Source organism: Lactuca sativa, chromosome 4, assembly GCF_002870075.4.
Source record: "Lactuca sativa cultivar Salinas chromosome 4, Lsat_Salinas_v11, whole genome shotgun sequence".
NCBI lineage: Eukaryota > Viridiplantae > Streptophyta > Magnoliopsida > Asterales > Asteraceae > Lactuca > Lactuca sativa.
Genome location: NC_056626.2, coordinates 192,233,876 through 192,250,234, shown reverse-complemented (window position 1 = coordinate 192,250,234; position 16,359 = coordinate 192,233,876). Strand labels below are relative to the sequence as shown.

General features: G+C 36.3%; 1 protein-coding gene across 1 annotated transcript; it reads left to right on the top strand.

The window, feature by feature from the left end:
* Window positions 1-11,686: 11,686 nt before the first annotated feature.
* On the top strand, window positions 11,687-14,450 carry LOC111882153 (uncharacterized). Its single transcript, XM_042901253.2, has 3 exons — window positions 11,687-11,948; window positions 12,030-13,092; window positions 13,260-14,450. The coding sequence occupies exons 2-3, from the start codon at window positions 12,619-12,621 to the stop codon at window positions 14,352-14,354; spliced, it is 1,569 nt and encodes a 522-aa protein (XP_042757187.1). The 5' UTR covers window positions 11,687-11,948; window positions 12,030-12,618; the 3' UTR covers window positions 14,355-14,450.
* Window positions 14,451-16,359: the final 1,909 nt, after the last annotated feature.

Sequence of the window (16,359 nt, the reverse complement as noted above, 5' to 3'; positions counted from 1 at the left end):
CTCCCAAAACTCCCCTAGCCCTAGAAGAAAGCCCCGGAGCGCTTGACGGCTCCGAGAAGAAAAGCTTTCGGCTCGGAAGTTCTGCCCCTACAGAGCCCGACTTCTAGCCAAACCTCCTCGTAGGTAAGATATGCCTACGCTATTTTAAATATAGTTTTTTATTTAAATATAGTAATGTTATTAGGACCTTATAATTAATATTTGGGCTATTATTATGAGTTATATAAGTGTCGTTATAATATCTTTTTAACCACTCGCAGTACGGAGAATCTAGTTTGGAGGGCCGCTTGGATTCCTTGATTTCAGAAGTGCTATATGCCAAAATGATCATGCCCTCAGGTTTTCCATGTTTGGCCCCTGTCTGTACATAGTGGGTGAAAAGTATTGTGTTAACGCTTATATAATAGTAATAATAGTTAGACTATTAATTAGTCTCGTCGAGCATTAGACTAAACTCTAGTGGTAATGATACTAGGTTTTGTCAAAGTAGTTGTTTAAAGTAAACGAAGTGTCGTCCGAGTACCGAGTCACCACCTTATCAGGTGAGTGCATAGTCCCTATCATGAACATGATTTTAATATAAGTATTAATTATAGTATTAAATATATGTTAAAGAGTTAAATATTTCTTAAAGAGTTTATGTGTCAATGCATAATCCCTTTCATTAACATGATTTTAATACAAGTATTAATTAATGTATTAAGTATTTGTTAAGGAGTTTATATGTGAGTGCATAGTCCCTTTCATGAACATGATTTTAATACAAGTATTGATTGAAGTATTAATTATATATTTATGTGCGAGTTAATTGATGTGGCCTGAAATACGTGTTAAAGAACATACCTGATTATATATGATTATTTAGGATAAAGAGTAAACCTAAATTAATTATGAGGAATATTGGGTAGTATTTTCTTACGAGTAACGGTGAGTTATACTCAGATAATAGAACTTTAGTATATGTCATTGATCCGGGAGCATGGATTAGACATAGTCATTGTCCCTAGTCCGAGAGTATGGATTGGACATAGTCAATTGTCATTAATCTGGGAGTATGGATTAAGATATAGTCAGTCGTCCTTAGTTCGAGAGTATGGATTAAGACATAGTCAATAATCCTCAGTCCGAGAGTATGGATAGGACATAGTCATTCGTCGTTAATCCGGGAGAATGGATTTACACATAGACACTTGTCCCTAATCCAAGAGTATGGAATGGGCACAATTATTGATCTGAGAGTATGAATTAGATCCGAGAGTATGGGTTAAGTAAGAGGTAAAATTTAAGGTCCAAGTGTATGGATAGTCTCGTTGTAAGGATTAACGTGTTGGGGTAAGATTTGCTTATATATATATATATATATATATATATATATATATATATATATATATATATGTATATGTGTGTGTGTGGTGAAATTGTATATTTTGTGAGTTCTAAATTATATATATGATATAACATTGTGGGATTGAAATCCCTATGTACTCACCAGGTTTCCCAACCTGATCCACTCAAGCTTATTTGTATCACAGGTGTCGATACGGAGTTACATTACACTGAGAGATTAAAGAGATGTAGATCACTAGTGTAAATGAATTTAAGTTCTGTTTATACTTATGTTTCTGTATTGACGATGACATCCCAATTGTTTTAAAATGAATAAAAATACATTTCTTCGAAAATGCTTTGATAACGTATTTATCATGTTTTACTGGGAACAAATTCCGCAACACTTTTATTTAAAATGTTACTCTGATTTTTAAACAAAGCATAAACAAAATTGATCTTTTCTGACCGTGAAAATGGGGATGTCACGGTTGGTATCAGAGCATTAGTTTAAGCGAACTAGGAATAAGTATTTATTTCTAGACTTAAACTTAGAATGTTAAGCGAAGATCGTAAGGAGTGTGTCTAATATATTTTAGGAAGTACACCTGAATAGCCACGAGCACTAGCTCATTTAGGGAAGATGCCTAAATTGCTTTTATGTGCTAAATGATTTGCGATGCTTTATGATGCTATCGTTTGATCCGATATATGGTCTGTTGCCGGCCGAATCTAGAAACTTTATGTGTTCAGATTTCTAAACGTTTAATTATGATATTTGAACTGGCATGTAATCTTTCGAAGTAATTAGGAGGATTACACATCTAAACCTTCTTTTTCTATATTATCGTTTCGATACACCAAACGTTTGCTTGGGTGTATAGAATGTCATGATAAGGACTCATAGCAGAGTAAGCAAATGGAGGAAATGAGAAGGATTACGATAGTGAATGACACCTGTCGGAAGATATCGTAAGAGTGATATCTTGCCTTTAGAATGTATCTAATAAATAATACGTCTAGTATAGGAGAAGTACACTTTCGATTAGCAGAAAGAAAGATTTTTGGTATAATCCATGAAGTTATCCCATCGTCTGATAATTCCATCAACAACCGAGTTGAATCAGAATTGATGACTAAAGATACGCATGGAAGAAGTCCTGATAAAGTCTAGGGAGACTTATATGATTTTTGGACACATTTCTATGTGTTAAAATTGTTTTTATAACTTGGAGACCTACGAGACAATACTTGGGACAAGTATGAGTAGGTGTGAAAGGTAGTAGAGGCCTATACTACCGGAAGCACAGGACTCACGCTTGGATAAGGGAAAGTCGCAAGGTTACCAAGGAACTAGTAATTGATTCTGTTTTGTTCATGTCTGTCGTTACCATCGTTTCAGTAATGATTCTGAACAAAGTGACGATAAAGAACAAGTACCCGTTGCCAAGGATCGATGACTTGTTCGACCAGTTGCAAGGTTCGAGCTATTTCTCGAAGATCGATCTTAGGTCGGGATACCATCAACTAAAGGTGAGAGAGCAGGATATCGAAAAGACTGCTTTTAGAACGAGATATGGACACTATGAATTTTTGGTTATGTCGTTCAGACTAACCAATGCCCCAGCAGCTTTCATGGGTTTGTAAACCATTCCTAGATAAATCCGTGATAGTGTTCATAGACGATATCTTGATTTATTCGAAAAGCAAGCAGGAGCATGAAAAGTATCTGCGTGAAGTGCTAAAAGTCCTGAAAAAGGAGAAGCTGTATGCAAAGCTCTCCAAGTGTGAATTTTGGATTCAAGAAGTCCAATTTTTAGGTCATGTGGTTAACCAAGAAGGAATAATGGTTGACCCAGCAAAGATTGAAGTTGTCATGAAGTGGGAACAACCAAAAAGTCCTACGGAGATTTGAAGCTTTTTAGGATTAGTTGGATATTACCGAAGGTTTATCCAAGGCTTTTCTTCGATTGCTACTCCATTAACAGCTTTGACCCACAAAGGAGCTACTTATGCTTGGAATGAGAAGCATAAGGAAGCCTTTGAGAAGTTGAAGAAGAGATTGTGTGAAGCACCGATTCTTTCGTTGCCTGAAGGAGTTGATGACTTCGCAGTTTATAGCGATGCATCTGGAGTTGGGTTAGGTTGTGTTCTGACCCAAAGGGATAAAGTGATAGCGTATGCATCGAGGCAATTGAAGGAGCATGAAAAGAACTACCCCACTCATGATTTGGAGTTGGCAGCGGTAGTATTTGCCTTGAAGATATGGAGGCATTATCTTTATGGCACAAAGTGTAAACTTTTCACTGATCATAAGAGTCTCCAATATCTCTTTAATCAAAAGGAATTGAATATGAGGCAACGACGTTGGCTAGAGTTACTCAAGGACTACGACTGTGAAATACTTTACCACCCTGGTAAAGCAAATGTGGTTGCTGATGCTCTCAGTCGGAAGGTAAACCTTGAAAAGAAAAGGCCAAGAGCGTTGAGAATTGAAGTTGTCTCGACAATTGTGGAAAGTATAAAGAAAGCTCAAGAGGAAGCTTTAGAGAAAAATGACCGAAAGGAAGAACATTTGGGCAAAACGTTAGTGTTCGGTACAAACAACCAAGGGTTGAAGGTATTTTAAGATAGAATTTGGGTACCTAAGACGGGCGGAAAAAGAGATCTTCTGATGGAAGAAGCTCACAAGACCATGTACTCAATTCATCCCGGCAGTACGAAAATGTATAGGGATCTAAAACCCTATTATTGGTGGCCGACGATGAAGCTTGATGTTGCTAAGTATGTGGCCGAGTGTGTAACTTGTGCTAGGGTTAAGGCACAACATCAGAAACCGTATGGGAGTTTAGAACCTTTACCCATACCCATGGGTAAATGGGAAGACATCACCATGGATTTTGTGACTAAACTACCCAGAACAAGGAACGGTCACGACATGATTTGGGTGGTCGTTGATCTCTTCACTAAGAGTGCGCATTTCATAGCGGCCAAAGAGAAATGGTCTATGGATAAACTTGTGAATTCTTACGTGAAGGAAATTGTGAGGCTTCACGGTGTTCTGTTAACGATTGTGTCCGATCGTGATAGCCATTTTACCTCTCAAGGTTTTGGAGGAGTCTACAAGAGGAATTGGGTACCAAGTTGTGTTTGAGTACAGCTTACCATCCGCAAACCGATGGTCAGAGCGAGTGAACGATTCAAACATTGGAGGATATGCTGAGAGCATGTACCCTAGAATTCCAAGGTAACTGTGATGAACACTTACCTCTAGTAGAATTCTCCTATAATAATAGTTTCCACTCAAGTATTAAGATGGCACCTTATCACGCTTTGTAAGGGGAAAAGTGTTGAACGCCATCATGTTGGCTGGAAGCTGGGGAAAAGCAGTTTATGGGACCTGAAATAGTCCATCAGACTGCCGAAAAGTTGAAAGTGATAAGGGAAAGGATATTAGCTGCTCAAGATCGACAAAAGAGTTATGCTGACAAGAAAAGACAACCGATAACCTTTGAAGTTGGAGATTCGGTTTTACTTAAAGTCTCGCCGTGGAAGGGACTTATAAGATTTGGGAAACGAGGAAAGTTGAGTCCAAGGTTTATTGGACCGTTCAAAGTTCTTCAGAAGATCGGGAATCAAGCTTACAAGCTAGAGTTACCAGAAGAACTGGAGGGTATTCATAACACCTTTCATGTGTGTTACTTGAGAAAGTTCACGGGAGATGTGCCCGACATAATTCCGATTTCTGAGTTAAGGCTGGATGAAAACAAGAGGTTGATCGAAGAACCTGAGGCAATCGTTGACCGTAAGACTATGAAGTTGCGACGCAAGATGGTCGATTTAGTGCTTGTGCATTGGAAACATACGAATGGACCAAATCTCACTTGGGAAACGGAGAGTGACATGATGAGTCGCTACCCGCAGTTGTTTGGTGATATGTGATTCCGGGGATGAAATCATCCTAAGGGGGAGAGAATTGTAACACTCGTGTTTCTAGCCTAGGCATTTATATTGAGTTGATAGTCTAGGTTAACCTTTGTAACTCATTTTGAAGAAATGAAAAGGAATTATGTGAATATTATGTGAATTATGTGTTTTATGCTTAATTATTAGGGCTTAATTAATTAGAATAAAAATAAGCGTCAAAATTAAAGTGTGAGATAAGCCCGATATCTTTACATAAAGTTGTAGTGGTCGAAACAAGGATTTCGGGGATATAAAGAATACCAAAATCCGAGTTATAACGAAGAAGTTTTGACTTGTCGAAGTTTCGCGACAAAACCGGCACGGTGCTGAATGTCGTAAAAAGTGAGTTTTTGATAAACTAATTTTTAGCCTTAGTAATCTAAACGAAAGTCGTAGTATTCGTTAAACCGAGAAATTCGATAAAAAGAACGCCCAAATCTGACTTCATATGAAGAAGTTATGATTTTTCGAAGTTTCAGCATAGTAGTAGACAGCTAAAAACTCGAATTTTAGATCGAGCGATTTTTAGCCACACAACCTAAACGAGAATTGAAGGTCTCGTCATTAGGAGCACAACGGTAAAAAGTCTGACGAAAACGGACGTCGGATGAAGAAGTTATGAATTTTTAACGGATTTCCTGTCCCGGTCTGTTAAAAATAATAATATAAAATTTAAATTCAAAATTAGCTGACGAAGTCTAAACAAAAGTTGTAGATCGTAATTCTAGCTACGCGTGCATATAAAGAACGTCAAAAACGGAGCTCGTATGCGAAAGTTATGGATTTTAGAAGATTTGGCGTGAAAACCGAGAAATTTCGCATAGTCACACTTTGCCACATCACCCTCGCTTAGAATGTGACACGTGTCCTGCTGAGTCACCAGGCTGCTGAGTCATGCAAAGCCACGTGTCATCTTCTGATTCAACCGAGGAGGAGGCCCAATCCGAAGTTGCCAGCCTTCTGTCCGAGCCTCGCACCCAGCTCCGAGCCTCGCATAGCCTAGCTCCGAGCCTCGCATGTGCGCCAGTAAGTCGCGGTCCACTTAGAAGCCGCCAGCGAGGCCTCGCATGTGCGAGCCACCCCCCCTGCGAAGCCTCTTAGCCGTCGGATCAGGAGACTTCTCAGCCCTTGGATCAGAACTTCGGACCCTATAAATAGAAGGGTACCTGCGAAGGCTCCCGGGTACTTTTGGAATTTTGCCATTTTTAGCCCCTCTCTTCATATTTTCTTCATCTTAGAATCCCCCAAAGCCCCGGTATCGATTGTAAAGCCCGGAATACCCTACGAAGTGCCCGAGAAGTCCGGAAAATTTATCTTTTTGGTTTCGAAGCCCGACTTTTACAGAGCCCGGTTTCTCAATAAAACTCCCGGTTTTACTAGAAACGATCGTTTTAGGAAACGAATTGCTACCCGATTTTCACCAAAATAAAGTGAGTGTGTAGTTACTTTCAATTTACACATAGATATGAAGTATTTACCTTGAAATACGTGTTATGTGTAAATATGTTAATTGTTTATTCGAGGTGACTGTTGAATTGATGTTTTATACAAGTTTTAAATTGTATATGCTTTTTATCTATAAAATGTGTTGGGTAGAACATGGGTAGATATAATAGTTATTGTGTGATAAAATGAAATAATGAGAGGCCTCGTTATAGATGTTATTGATGATCTAGTCATCTAGCGGAGTATAAATGACGACCACGGACTATTCTAGACAGTCCAGTGGAACACTAGCAGGCTAGCAACCTGTAGGTGTTTATTGGAACTGTGTGTTTATTTGAACTGTGTGCTCACCAGATGTACTCCATCCCCCACATGGTTGCCTTTAGGACATTTATTGCTGAGGAATCCCCTTAGCAGTAGTGTCCATCCCGATGATAATCCTTAGGCTAGGTCCCTTGTGATAGGTGTTTAGGGACGTAAAGTGAGGACAACAGGAATGGGTAATCAGGGTTATTGTTGATTGGTGAACTTAATAAGTATATTATTATTGTGGGTTGAAAACCCTATATGCTCACCAGGCTCCCAAGCCTGACCCACTCGGTTTTATGATTACAGGTAGTGGACCCCGAGCATAGTCGGAGGACGACGAGAGATTTTTGGATTATAGGCCAGTAGTTGTAAATAACTGTTGAAAGGCTTATAATGTCTTGTTTATGCTTTTGATCTGTATCGGAACATGACATCCTGAGGTTTTGATATGAAATGAAACTATACATTTCTTAAAGAATGTTTTGATAAACTTTTATCATATTTTGTTTGGGGACCAATTCCGCAACATCTTTTAAAAAGATTTCTCTGATTTTATTTTAAAAAGCATAAATTAAATCGGTCTTTTCTGGCCGAGAAATTAGGGGATGTCACACAAAACCCCAAATAAATGCATACCACGAGGACCATTTTTGCAATTTTGTCTATTAATTATAGTATTAAATATCTATTAAAGAGTTAAATATTTGTTAAAGAGTTTATGTGTGAGTGCATAGTCCCTTTCATAAAAATGATTTTAATATAAGTATTAATTAATGTATTAAGTATATGTTGAGGAGTTTATATGTGAGTGCATAGTCCCTTTCATGAACATGATTTGAATACAAGTATTGATTGAAGTATTAATTATATGTTTATGTGGGAGTTAATTGATGTTGCCTGAAATACATGTTAAAGAACATACCTGATTGTATATGATGATTTAGGACATTAGTAAACCTAAATTATTTATAAGGAATATTGGGTAGTATTTTCTTACGAGTACGGGTGAGTTATACTCAGAGAATAGAACTTTAGTATATGTCATTGATCCGGTAGCATGGATTAGACATAGTCATTGTCCCTAGTCCGAGAGTATGGATTGGACATAGTCAACTGTCATTAATTCGAGAGTATAGATTAAGACATAGTCAGTTGTCCTTAGTCCGGGAGTACGGATTAAGACATAGTCAGTCATCCTCAGTCCGGGAGTATGGATAGGACATAGTCATTCATCGTTAATCCGGGAGAATGGATTTACACATATACCATTGTCCCTAATCTGAGAGTATACCCAATTATTGATCCGAGAGCATGAATTACATCCGAGAGTATAGGTTAAGTAAGAGGTAAAATTTAAGGTCCGAGAGTATGGATAGTTTCATTGTAAGGATTAACGGGGTGTGGTAATAGTTGCTTATATATATGGTGAAATTGTATATTTTGTGAGTTCTAAATTATATATATGATATAACATTGTGGGATTGAAATCCCTATGTACTCACCAGGTTTCCCAACCTGACCCACTCAAGCTTATTTATGTCACAGATGTCGATACGAAGTTACATTACACTGACAGATTAAAGAGATGTACATCACTAGTGTAAATGAATGTAAGTTCTGTTTATGTTTGTGTTTCTGTATTGACGATGACATCTCAAATGTTTTAAAATGAATAAAAATACATTTCTTCGGAAATGCTCTGATAACATATTTATCATGTTTTACTGGGAACAAATTCTGCAACAATTTTATTTAAAATGTTACTCTGATTGTTAAACAAAGTATAAACAAAATTAGTCTTTTCTGGACGTGAAAATGGGGATTACACAAAACTATTAAAACTTCTATTCAGTTATTTAAAACTGATTACTTTTTATATATAGTAGATAAAATCATTACTTCAGTTAAAAGTAGATTTGAGCAATGTAACGAGTTCAATAATATTTTTGGTTTTCTATTTAGTAAAGAAAAATTAAAATCATTTGATGAAAATACTTTAAAAGAACATTGTTTAAATCTTGAAAAATATTTAAAGCATGATGATAACTTAGATATTGATAGTTTAGATTTATTTCATAAACTAAAACTTTTAAGACATATTGTACATTTATAACGTGATATAATTATTAATATACTTAATTACATTAAAAAGTTTAGTTCTTTTCCAAATGCATATATTGCCTTTAGGATTATGTTAACTATTCCTGTAACCGTTGCCTCTCCAGAAAAAGTTTTTCTAAATTAAAACTGTTAAAAAGTTATTCAAGATCTACAATATCACAAGAAAAATTAAATGGTTAGCTATTTGGTCAATTGAAAAACATTTAGTAAAAGAAATTGATTATGGAAATTTAATTAAAGAATTTGCATCTAGAAATGCTAGAAAAATTAACTTTATGTCATAAAATATATTCACAAAAAACATATACATAAAAAAAATTTAACTCCGCAATTTGTAAACTTTTTAGTTTATTATTGCGGGTCCCAAGTCTGGATAATGAAAGAGGGTTTATAACATTAAGGGCGTGTTCGGCAAAAGTAGTTGTTAGCTGGAAGCGGGTATCGGTTAGCTGGTAGTGGGTAGCTGGTAGCGTGTAGCAGGTAGCTGGTAGCGTGAAGTTGTGATTATTTGTTATATACATGTTTGGCAAAAGTAACTTGAAGCTTTTGAAATATATAAAATTACATAAAAGGATAATTGATTAAAAAAAAATAAATATATAAATATGTTTTTAAAGGTAATTATGGAAATTTATTTCAAAAGCACAGGAGCGTTTTTTGTTAAACGTTACATGAAATAGCTTTTAGAATCGGAACCTTTTGTTAAAACTAAAAGCTAAACGCTCGTACTGTCAAACAAAGCTTTTTGTTTAAACTAGAGCGTTGTATCAAAAGCAAAAAAGCTAGAAGCTCTCAAACGCTTTCAAAAGCTTTGTGCCAAACACGCCCTAACCTTGTGTTCCCGAGTGGAATTTAAGGAGCAAATTGGAGAGAAAGGGAGGGAACCGGAGAGAAAGTTTATGTGGATTGTGTTCCCGAGTTATTTTTTGGAATGATTCGGAAAGAATGGAAAGGATTTCGGAGAATTAACTTCTCTCCTGATCTTCCTCCCAAATTGGAGTGATTTGGAGAGAAGAGAATCACTGATGAAGATAAATCGAATGTACTCCCAATATACCCTTACACCTTATATAGCGATTTCTTCAAACATACAACACGCATAAGGGGAAGTCTCTTCCACCTCTGTATACACAAGTAACGTCTGCCTGCAAGTCTCTACTGCTATCAGGTTTCACCTTCTTCTCCTTATCACCACAATTTTCACCATTTTTTTCAGCTTCATTGTTGCCATTAGTGGAGTATATTATGTTCACGTTTTTTCTTTTTCTGCTTCAAACAATTTTTCTGCTTCAACAAGTTTATCTGTGAACCAGTTTATCTATTTGCTTATTCCTTAATTTTTTGTTGTTATGTTTACATACTCCTGTGAATGTTTTTATCCTCATGAGCTGACTGCGGAGTGGGGTTCAGTCGGTCATCATTTTTATTTGATAAAATTAAAAAGAATTATGGGTCCATGGGATTTTTACATCATCAAGTAAGTTTCAGTTTGCAATGTTTGGTAAACAATTTTCAATCTATCATCTTTTTGTTGAAACTTCTAATGCAATTTGCAATTTTAGGGGCCACAAATTTGTGGTGGGCATTAATTTAATACACATCTTTACTGTAAACAATAATTGAAATTCCAATTCATCAAAAAATATTGTTTTAACAGGGGCATTTTAAGCATAATATTTACTTTTATTAAATTGATTTTCCTTTGGTATTTAACAGGGACATTTTAGGCATAATATTTACTTTTTGAATATATTATTTTTATACAAGCATTACCCTATACTATGTTGTGTATATTAATTAATAGCAATGTACTTTCGATGTTTATGTTTATTTTGTGTGTTATTGTTTTACAGAAAATCAATTCAACTAAAAGTTAATAAATATCACATCGCCAACAAAGGAGCAGAAAAGCCTAACATATTTTAAGTTATAGAATCCGCTATTGAACACCATCACATACCTATGAAAATATATTTACGGTCTCTTTCTTGAAAATAACTTTTGACATAATATTACCGAATATGTTCATAAATTTTAGTGCATGGTTATTGATTTGAAATCATTCTAACAACTTTGGAGGTATTTTATTATTAAAACAATATATAATAAAATAAGACAATTAGATTAAAATATATATATTTTAGCAAATAAAATTTGAGAAATATGTATAACAACGATGGTAGTTCCATGATTTTCATAAAATAGGTAACATTTTCGGTGGAATTGTGAATAACAATGAATTTTGCACTAATGATTTTTGTATAAATAATCATGTGAAAAAATTAATTAAAGAAATCAAGATGTAGGCAAGAGTTGGCAAAAAAAATAGTTTAGGTATAATTTTGTTTTCAAAAGATTCGTGTGATATATATTTGATATTATGGAAAAAAAATGATAAGAGTATAGTTGTCCACTTTTAGTTTTCATTTCTTTTCCTTCCAACTCGGAAACACAAAAAACAATAATTTTCCTTTCCTATCTATCAAACTCGGGAATAGAAAAATAGATTTTACTTTCCTTTCCATTCTCTTCTTTTCTCTCCACATTTCTCTTCTTTTCTTTTCTTTTCTTTTCTTTCTTTAAATGAAACTCTAGAGGTGTAAGTATAATAATGTCAAAAGCTCCAAATTTTTGGTTCTAGAATCAAATTGGTTGAGCCAACCTGCTGCTTATTGTAGGTTCCGACGAAGACGGAGTCGGTGAAATGAATCTGATGCAAGCGGTGGGAATCGTGAAATTCATGGCTTGCTCACACACAGACTTTCTTCAACACCTCAAATGTAATATGATTTTCTTGTTTGATCATACATTTGAAAAAGGAAGACTTTTACTCAAGTAAAATTTTTCTTCAAATTTGTAAGGGATTTCTTGGTCTAAGCGGAGCGATACTGATCTAAATCTATCAGACGCTATTTGATGGCAAGCCAAGCACCTTCTTGCTATGTTCGATGTGTTTCCAACGGATGTGTCTCTTCTACCAAACACCATTTAAATGGCTTTTAGTTGATCGCTCTAGCCGTTGTTGCATATCTGATGATCATAATTGTCTTTCAAAACATGTTTGCATTCCAATCAGGGGCTCACATCCTTACAACTATTGTTCTTGTGTTCACCTCTTCAAAAAAATTGTAAGATGTGTTTTCGTTGATCGCTCTAGCTGTGGTGGTTTTGTGTCTGATGTGTTTTTACACCCATACGATCATTGTTTATCTTCGCATCAGAGGGTTTTATGCGTTGATTTTGCAAAGACGATCGAAGCAACTTCTATTGTGATTTTTGACATTGCTTCTACTTGATCGATTCAGTTTTACTCGGTATAAATAAAACTTAAAATTTATAAACATATAATATAATAATTATTGAAGAAGAAAAGAAAAATAAATATAATCAGAAACAGATATCACAGAGGCGGAATTGACCGGGGATATTAGAATTCTCTCGCCGGAAAAAATGGCGGTGAATAACAACAAATGGATCGCTACGGTTGCCAGCATATGGATTCAGTGCACAAGTGGCTCACTCTACACTTTCTCCTTCTATTCCCCCGCAATCAAAGCCAGTCAAGGATATGATCAGTCAACCCTAGATATCGTCTCCGTCTTCAAAGACTTCGGCGCCAACTCCGGTGTCCTATCTGGCTTACTCTACTCCGCCATCGCCTCTCCGTCTTCCACCTTCACTTTCCGAGGAAGAAGCTGCGGTGGGCCGTGGATTGTACTCTTGACTGGTGCGATTCAGTGCTTTGTCGGTTACTTTCTGATGTGGCTTTCCGTCACCGGAACGATTCCTCGGCCACCACTACCCTTCATGTGTTTATTCATGCTGTTAGCTGCTCATGGAGTCACCTTCCTCAACACGGCCAATGTTGTCACTGCTGTTCTCAACTTCCCTAATCAGAGTGGCACCATTGTCGGCATCATGAAGGTCCTCCATCCCTCTCTCCCTCTCTCCATCCATCTTCAATTACTTCATATCTTTGCTTTTTAATTCTTAAATTAGATTTCGAGTGAATCGTGGTAACTATTTCACGCACAACAGGTGTTTGATAATTTGTCTAACATAAAGTATCTACCTTTTCGTTATCTGAACAGGGGTTTCTTGGGTTGAGTGGAGCAATACTACTTCAACTATATCAAACAATATTCAAAGACGAACCAACACCATATATTCTCATGTTATCCCTGCTTCCATTGCTAAACACTTTGATCTTCATGTGCAATGTAAAATCCTTCCAAAGAAACGAAATCAACGAAAAGAAACATCTCAACACTTTATCACTCATTTCCCTAATCATTGCAGCCTATCTTTTCTCCATCATAATCATACAACAAACACTTCCCCTAAACTTACCAACACGCATCATCATCTCCCTTGTTCTTCTCATTCTTCTAGCATCACCTCTCTACGTTACACTCAAATCACATTCAACTCAAAACTACCAATCACTAAATACCAATCAAGAAATCTTAGAAGAACATGAACTTGAAAACGAGCATGAATCTGAATCCATCAAACACGACAAGAATCTTTTACAAGCTATATGCACAGTAAACTTCTGGTGTTTATTTCTTACAACAGCAACAGGAATGGGTACAGGGTTAGCAACTGTGAACAACTTAGCCCAAGTGGGTGAGTCTTTAGGCTACAGTAGCCATGAGACTACGACTCTAGCCTCATTATGGAGTATTTGGAACTTTGCGGGCCGGTTTGGTGCTGGATATGTTTCGGACCATGTTCTTTATACTAAAAAATGGGCTAGACCGGTTTTCATAGCAATCACTTTAGGGTTCATGAGTATAGGCCATTGTGTGATTGCTTCTGGGTTTCCTGGGGCTCTTTATGTGGGTTTTGTTTTGGTGGGTGTTTTTTATGGGTCACAGTGGTCGTTAATGCCTACAATTGCTTCTGAAGTTTTTGGGGTTTCACATTTTGGGACGATTTTTAATACTATTACAATTTCGGGTCCGATTGGGTCGTATTTTATTTCTGTGAGGGTGATTGGGTATCTTTATGACAGAGAAGTGGGTCGAGGGGTGACAGAGTATTGCAGTGGAACTCACTGTTTTCGGTTGTCTTTTGTTATTATGGCGTTTGTGACGTTTATGGGGTCTATGGTTGCTATGTGGTTGTTCTTTCGGACTAGAGGGTTGTATGAAAAGATTGTGGTAAAAAGAGAGTTGTTCTAGCTGAAAAAAGTGGGAGGATTATCTTATTGATTAGTCGTTTAAGTGTAAGAATGTGTAGATAAAATCAATAATGAAATTTGTTTGTGTTGAAAGAAATGAAGGGGTTACCCCCTGAATGGTTAGTATCGTGACACTCGTCTTCCTGGAATTCCTTCCTCTTCTTTAACTAGGTGTGCCATTTAATTTTTTGAGGCGCTTCCCGCTTTCAAATTTAGGTGGATGCCTTAGTGGTGCACAAACCGGTTTTTTTTCCAAACCGGTTCGGTTAAGTCAACACAGTCAACACCGGTTCAAGACTAAACCGGTTTGGTTCTAAACTGGTTCTTCAATAAAAATATGTGAATTCTATAAACCGATTATGTTCTTTGGAAACCGGTTTATCAGTAAAATGGTTCAGCAAACCGGTCCAGTGTAAGATCTTTAAATCTGGAGGTAAAGTCAATATCTTTCTGCTTTCTGATCCATCGTACTTACCTTTTTAGAAAAGATACGTCCCTTTCCAAATAGTAGAAGATCTGTACTATAAGGCTGAAAGGAATGGTGTCACCGAAACCGCACTCTTTTTACTGTCACATGTGTGTCACATTATTTTTTATCACACAAGTGTGGTTTCTTGCCACACAATGAGTGGTGCCACACTCTTCCCTTTTTTTTAAATAAATTAATTAAAAAGATAATATTTCATTAATTAAAAATAAAAATGTCATACATTGCATAACTTAAAAAAAACCTAAAAATTTAGAAAAACAAATTAGAAACATAAAACCTCCAACTTAAACACACACACACACACATATACAAATCAAACAATTAAAAACTTGAAAAAAAAACTAGAAATTAGCCACGATTTGCTAGTATGATGTTTTGTTTTTTTGTCATTTCTTGTTATCTTTCACAAAATTCCAAACATCAAGAAACTTGAAAGCCTTCACGTTTTCTTTTTGATACACTTTCAGTGCTTTCTGCTAAATCACATCATCACTTTCTCCACTTTTCCATTGACATTTCATGTTGGTATACAAATCATTAAACAACATGATTTCCTTGTTCATCTTCCCCTATTTCGAGTACACTTGATGTTTGAACGGTATTATCGACGGTTCATTCCTTTATGCAATCTATGTAAAACCTGAATCCAAAAACGGTCATGCTTGTGGTCTTTTCCAATCGTCGCATCTTCTGAAATATCGATTCAAGATTGTGCCAACACTAACGCTTCTAGGGGTTCCCAACCTTTAGCATGTGCCTTCTCTTTTCTTTTAGTTGCTGCTCGAGTGGGCTAAGTTTCTTCAACGAATTCCGGTTCGAAATCAGAAACGACTGTATGCGGTTGTGCTTGTATTTGTTGAACAAACTCGGGTTGAGACAAAAAATCAAATGGATTAAAATTTGTGTCGGGTTGTGGTAGTGGTTGTGTTGGTCATTGTGGAAAATACGGAAACATACTACCATAGTGGTGATACGGATGCGAAAAAATCGGTTCGAATGAAAGTATTGGGGTTGTGGTGTTTCTAGCGGGTGTTTTTTCTTTGGTGAGCCTTTTGGAAGAGGACATTTTGAAGAAAAAAAATGGAAGTAAAGATAGTAAAAAGATAAGGAATTAAAGTGAGAATTTTGTAAGAAATGATAAGTATATATTGGATAAATTTAAAAATAATAATAATAATAATAAATAAAAATAATAATATAATTTATGCACAATGGACCGTTCAACAGTCAAAATATTCCCCATCGAATCAAAACACGCAGCTACAAAGCGCCACACTACAGCCTAAACCGTAGGAGACCGCACCCAAAAGGCGGTGTTCGCGGTACACGTGGCAAACCACAATTTCAAACTGTGGCCACTCCCTGCAGTCTAAGAACCCACTGATCACTTTTGTCCCTTTGATGTAGCTTTGTAGTGTCTCGAACACAAGCACGCATCACATGATATTTTGTCGATTTCTTTCTTTCTTTTCCTGCATGCCACCATAAACATATATTTGAAGCAACCTACAATTTC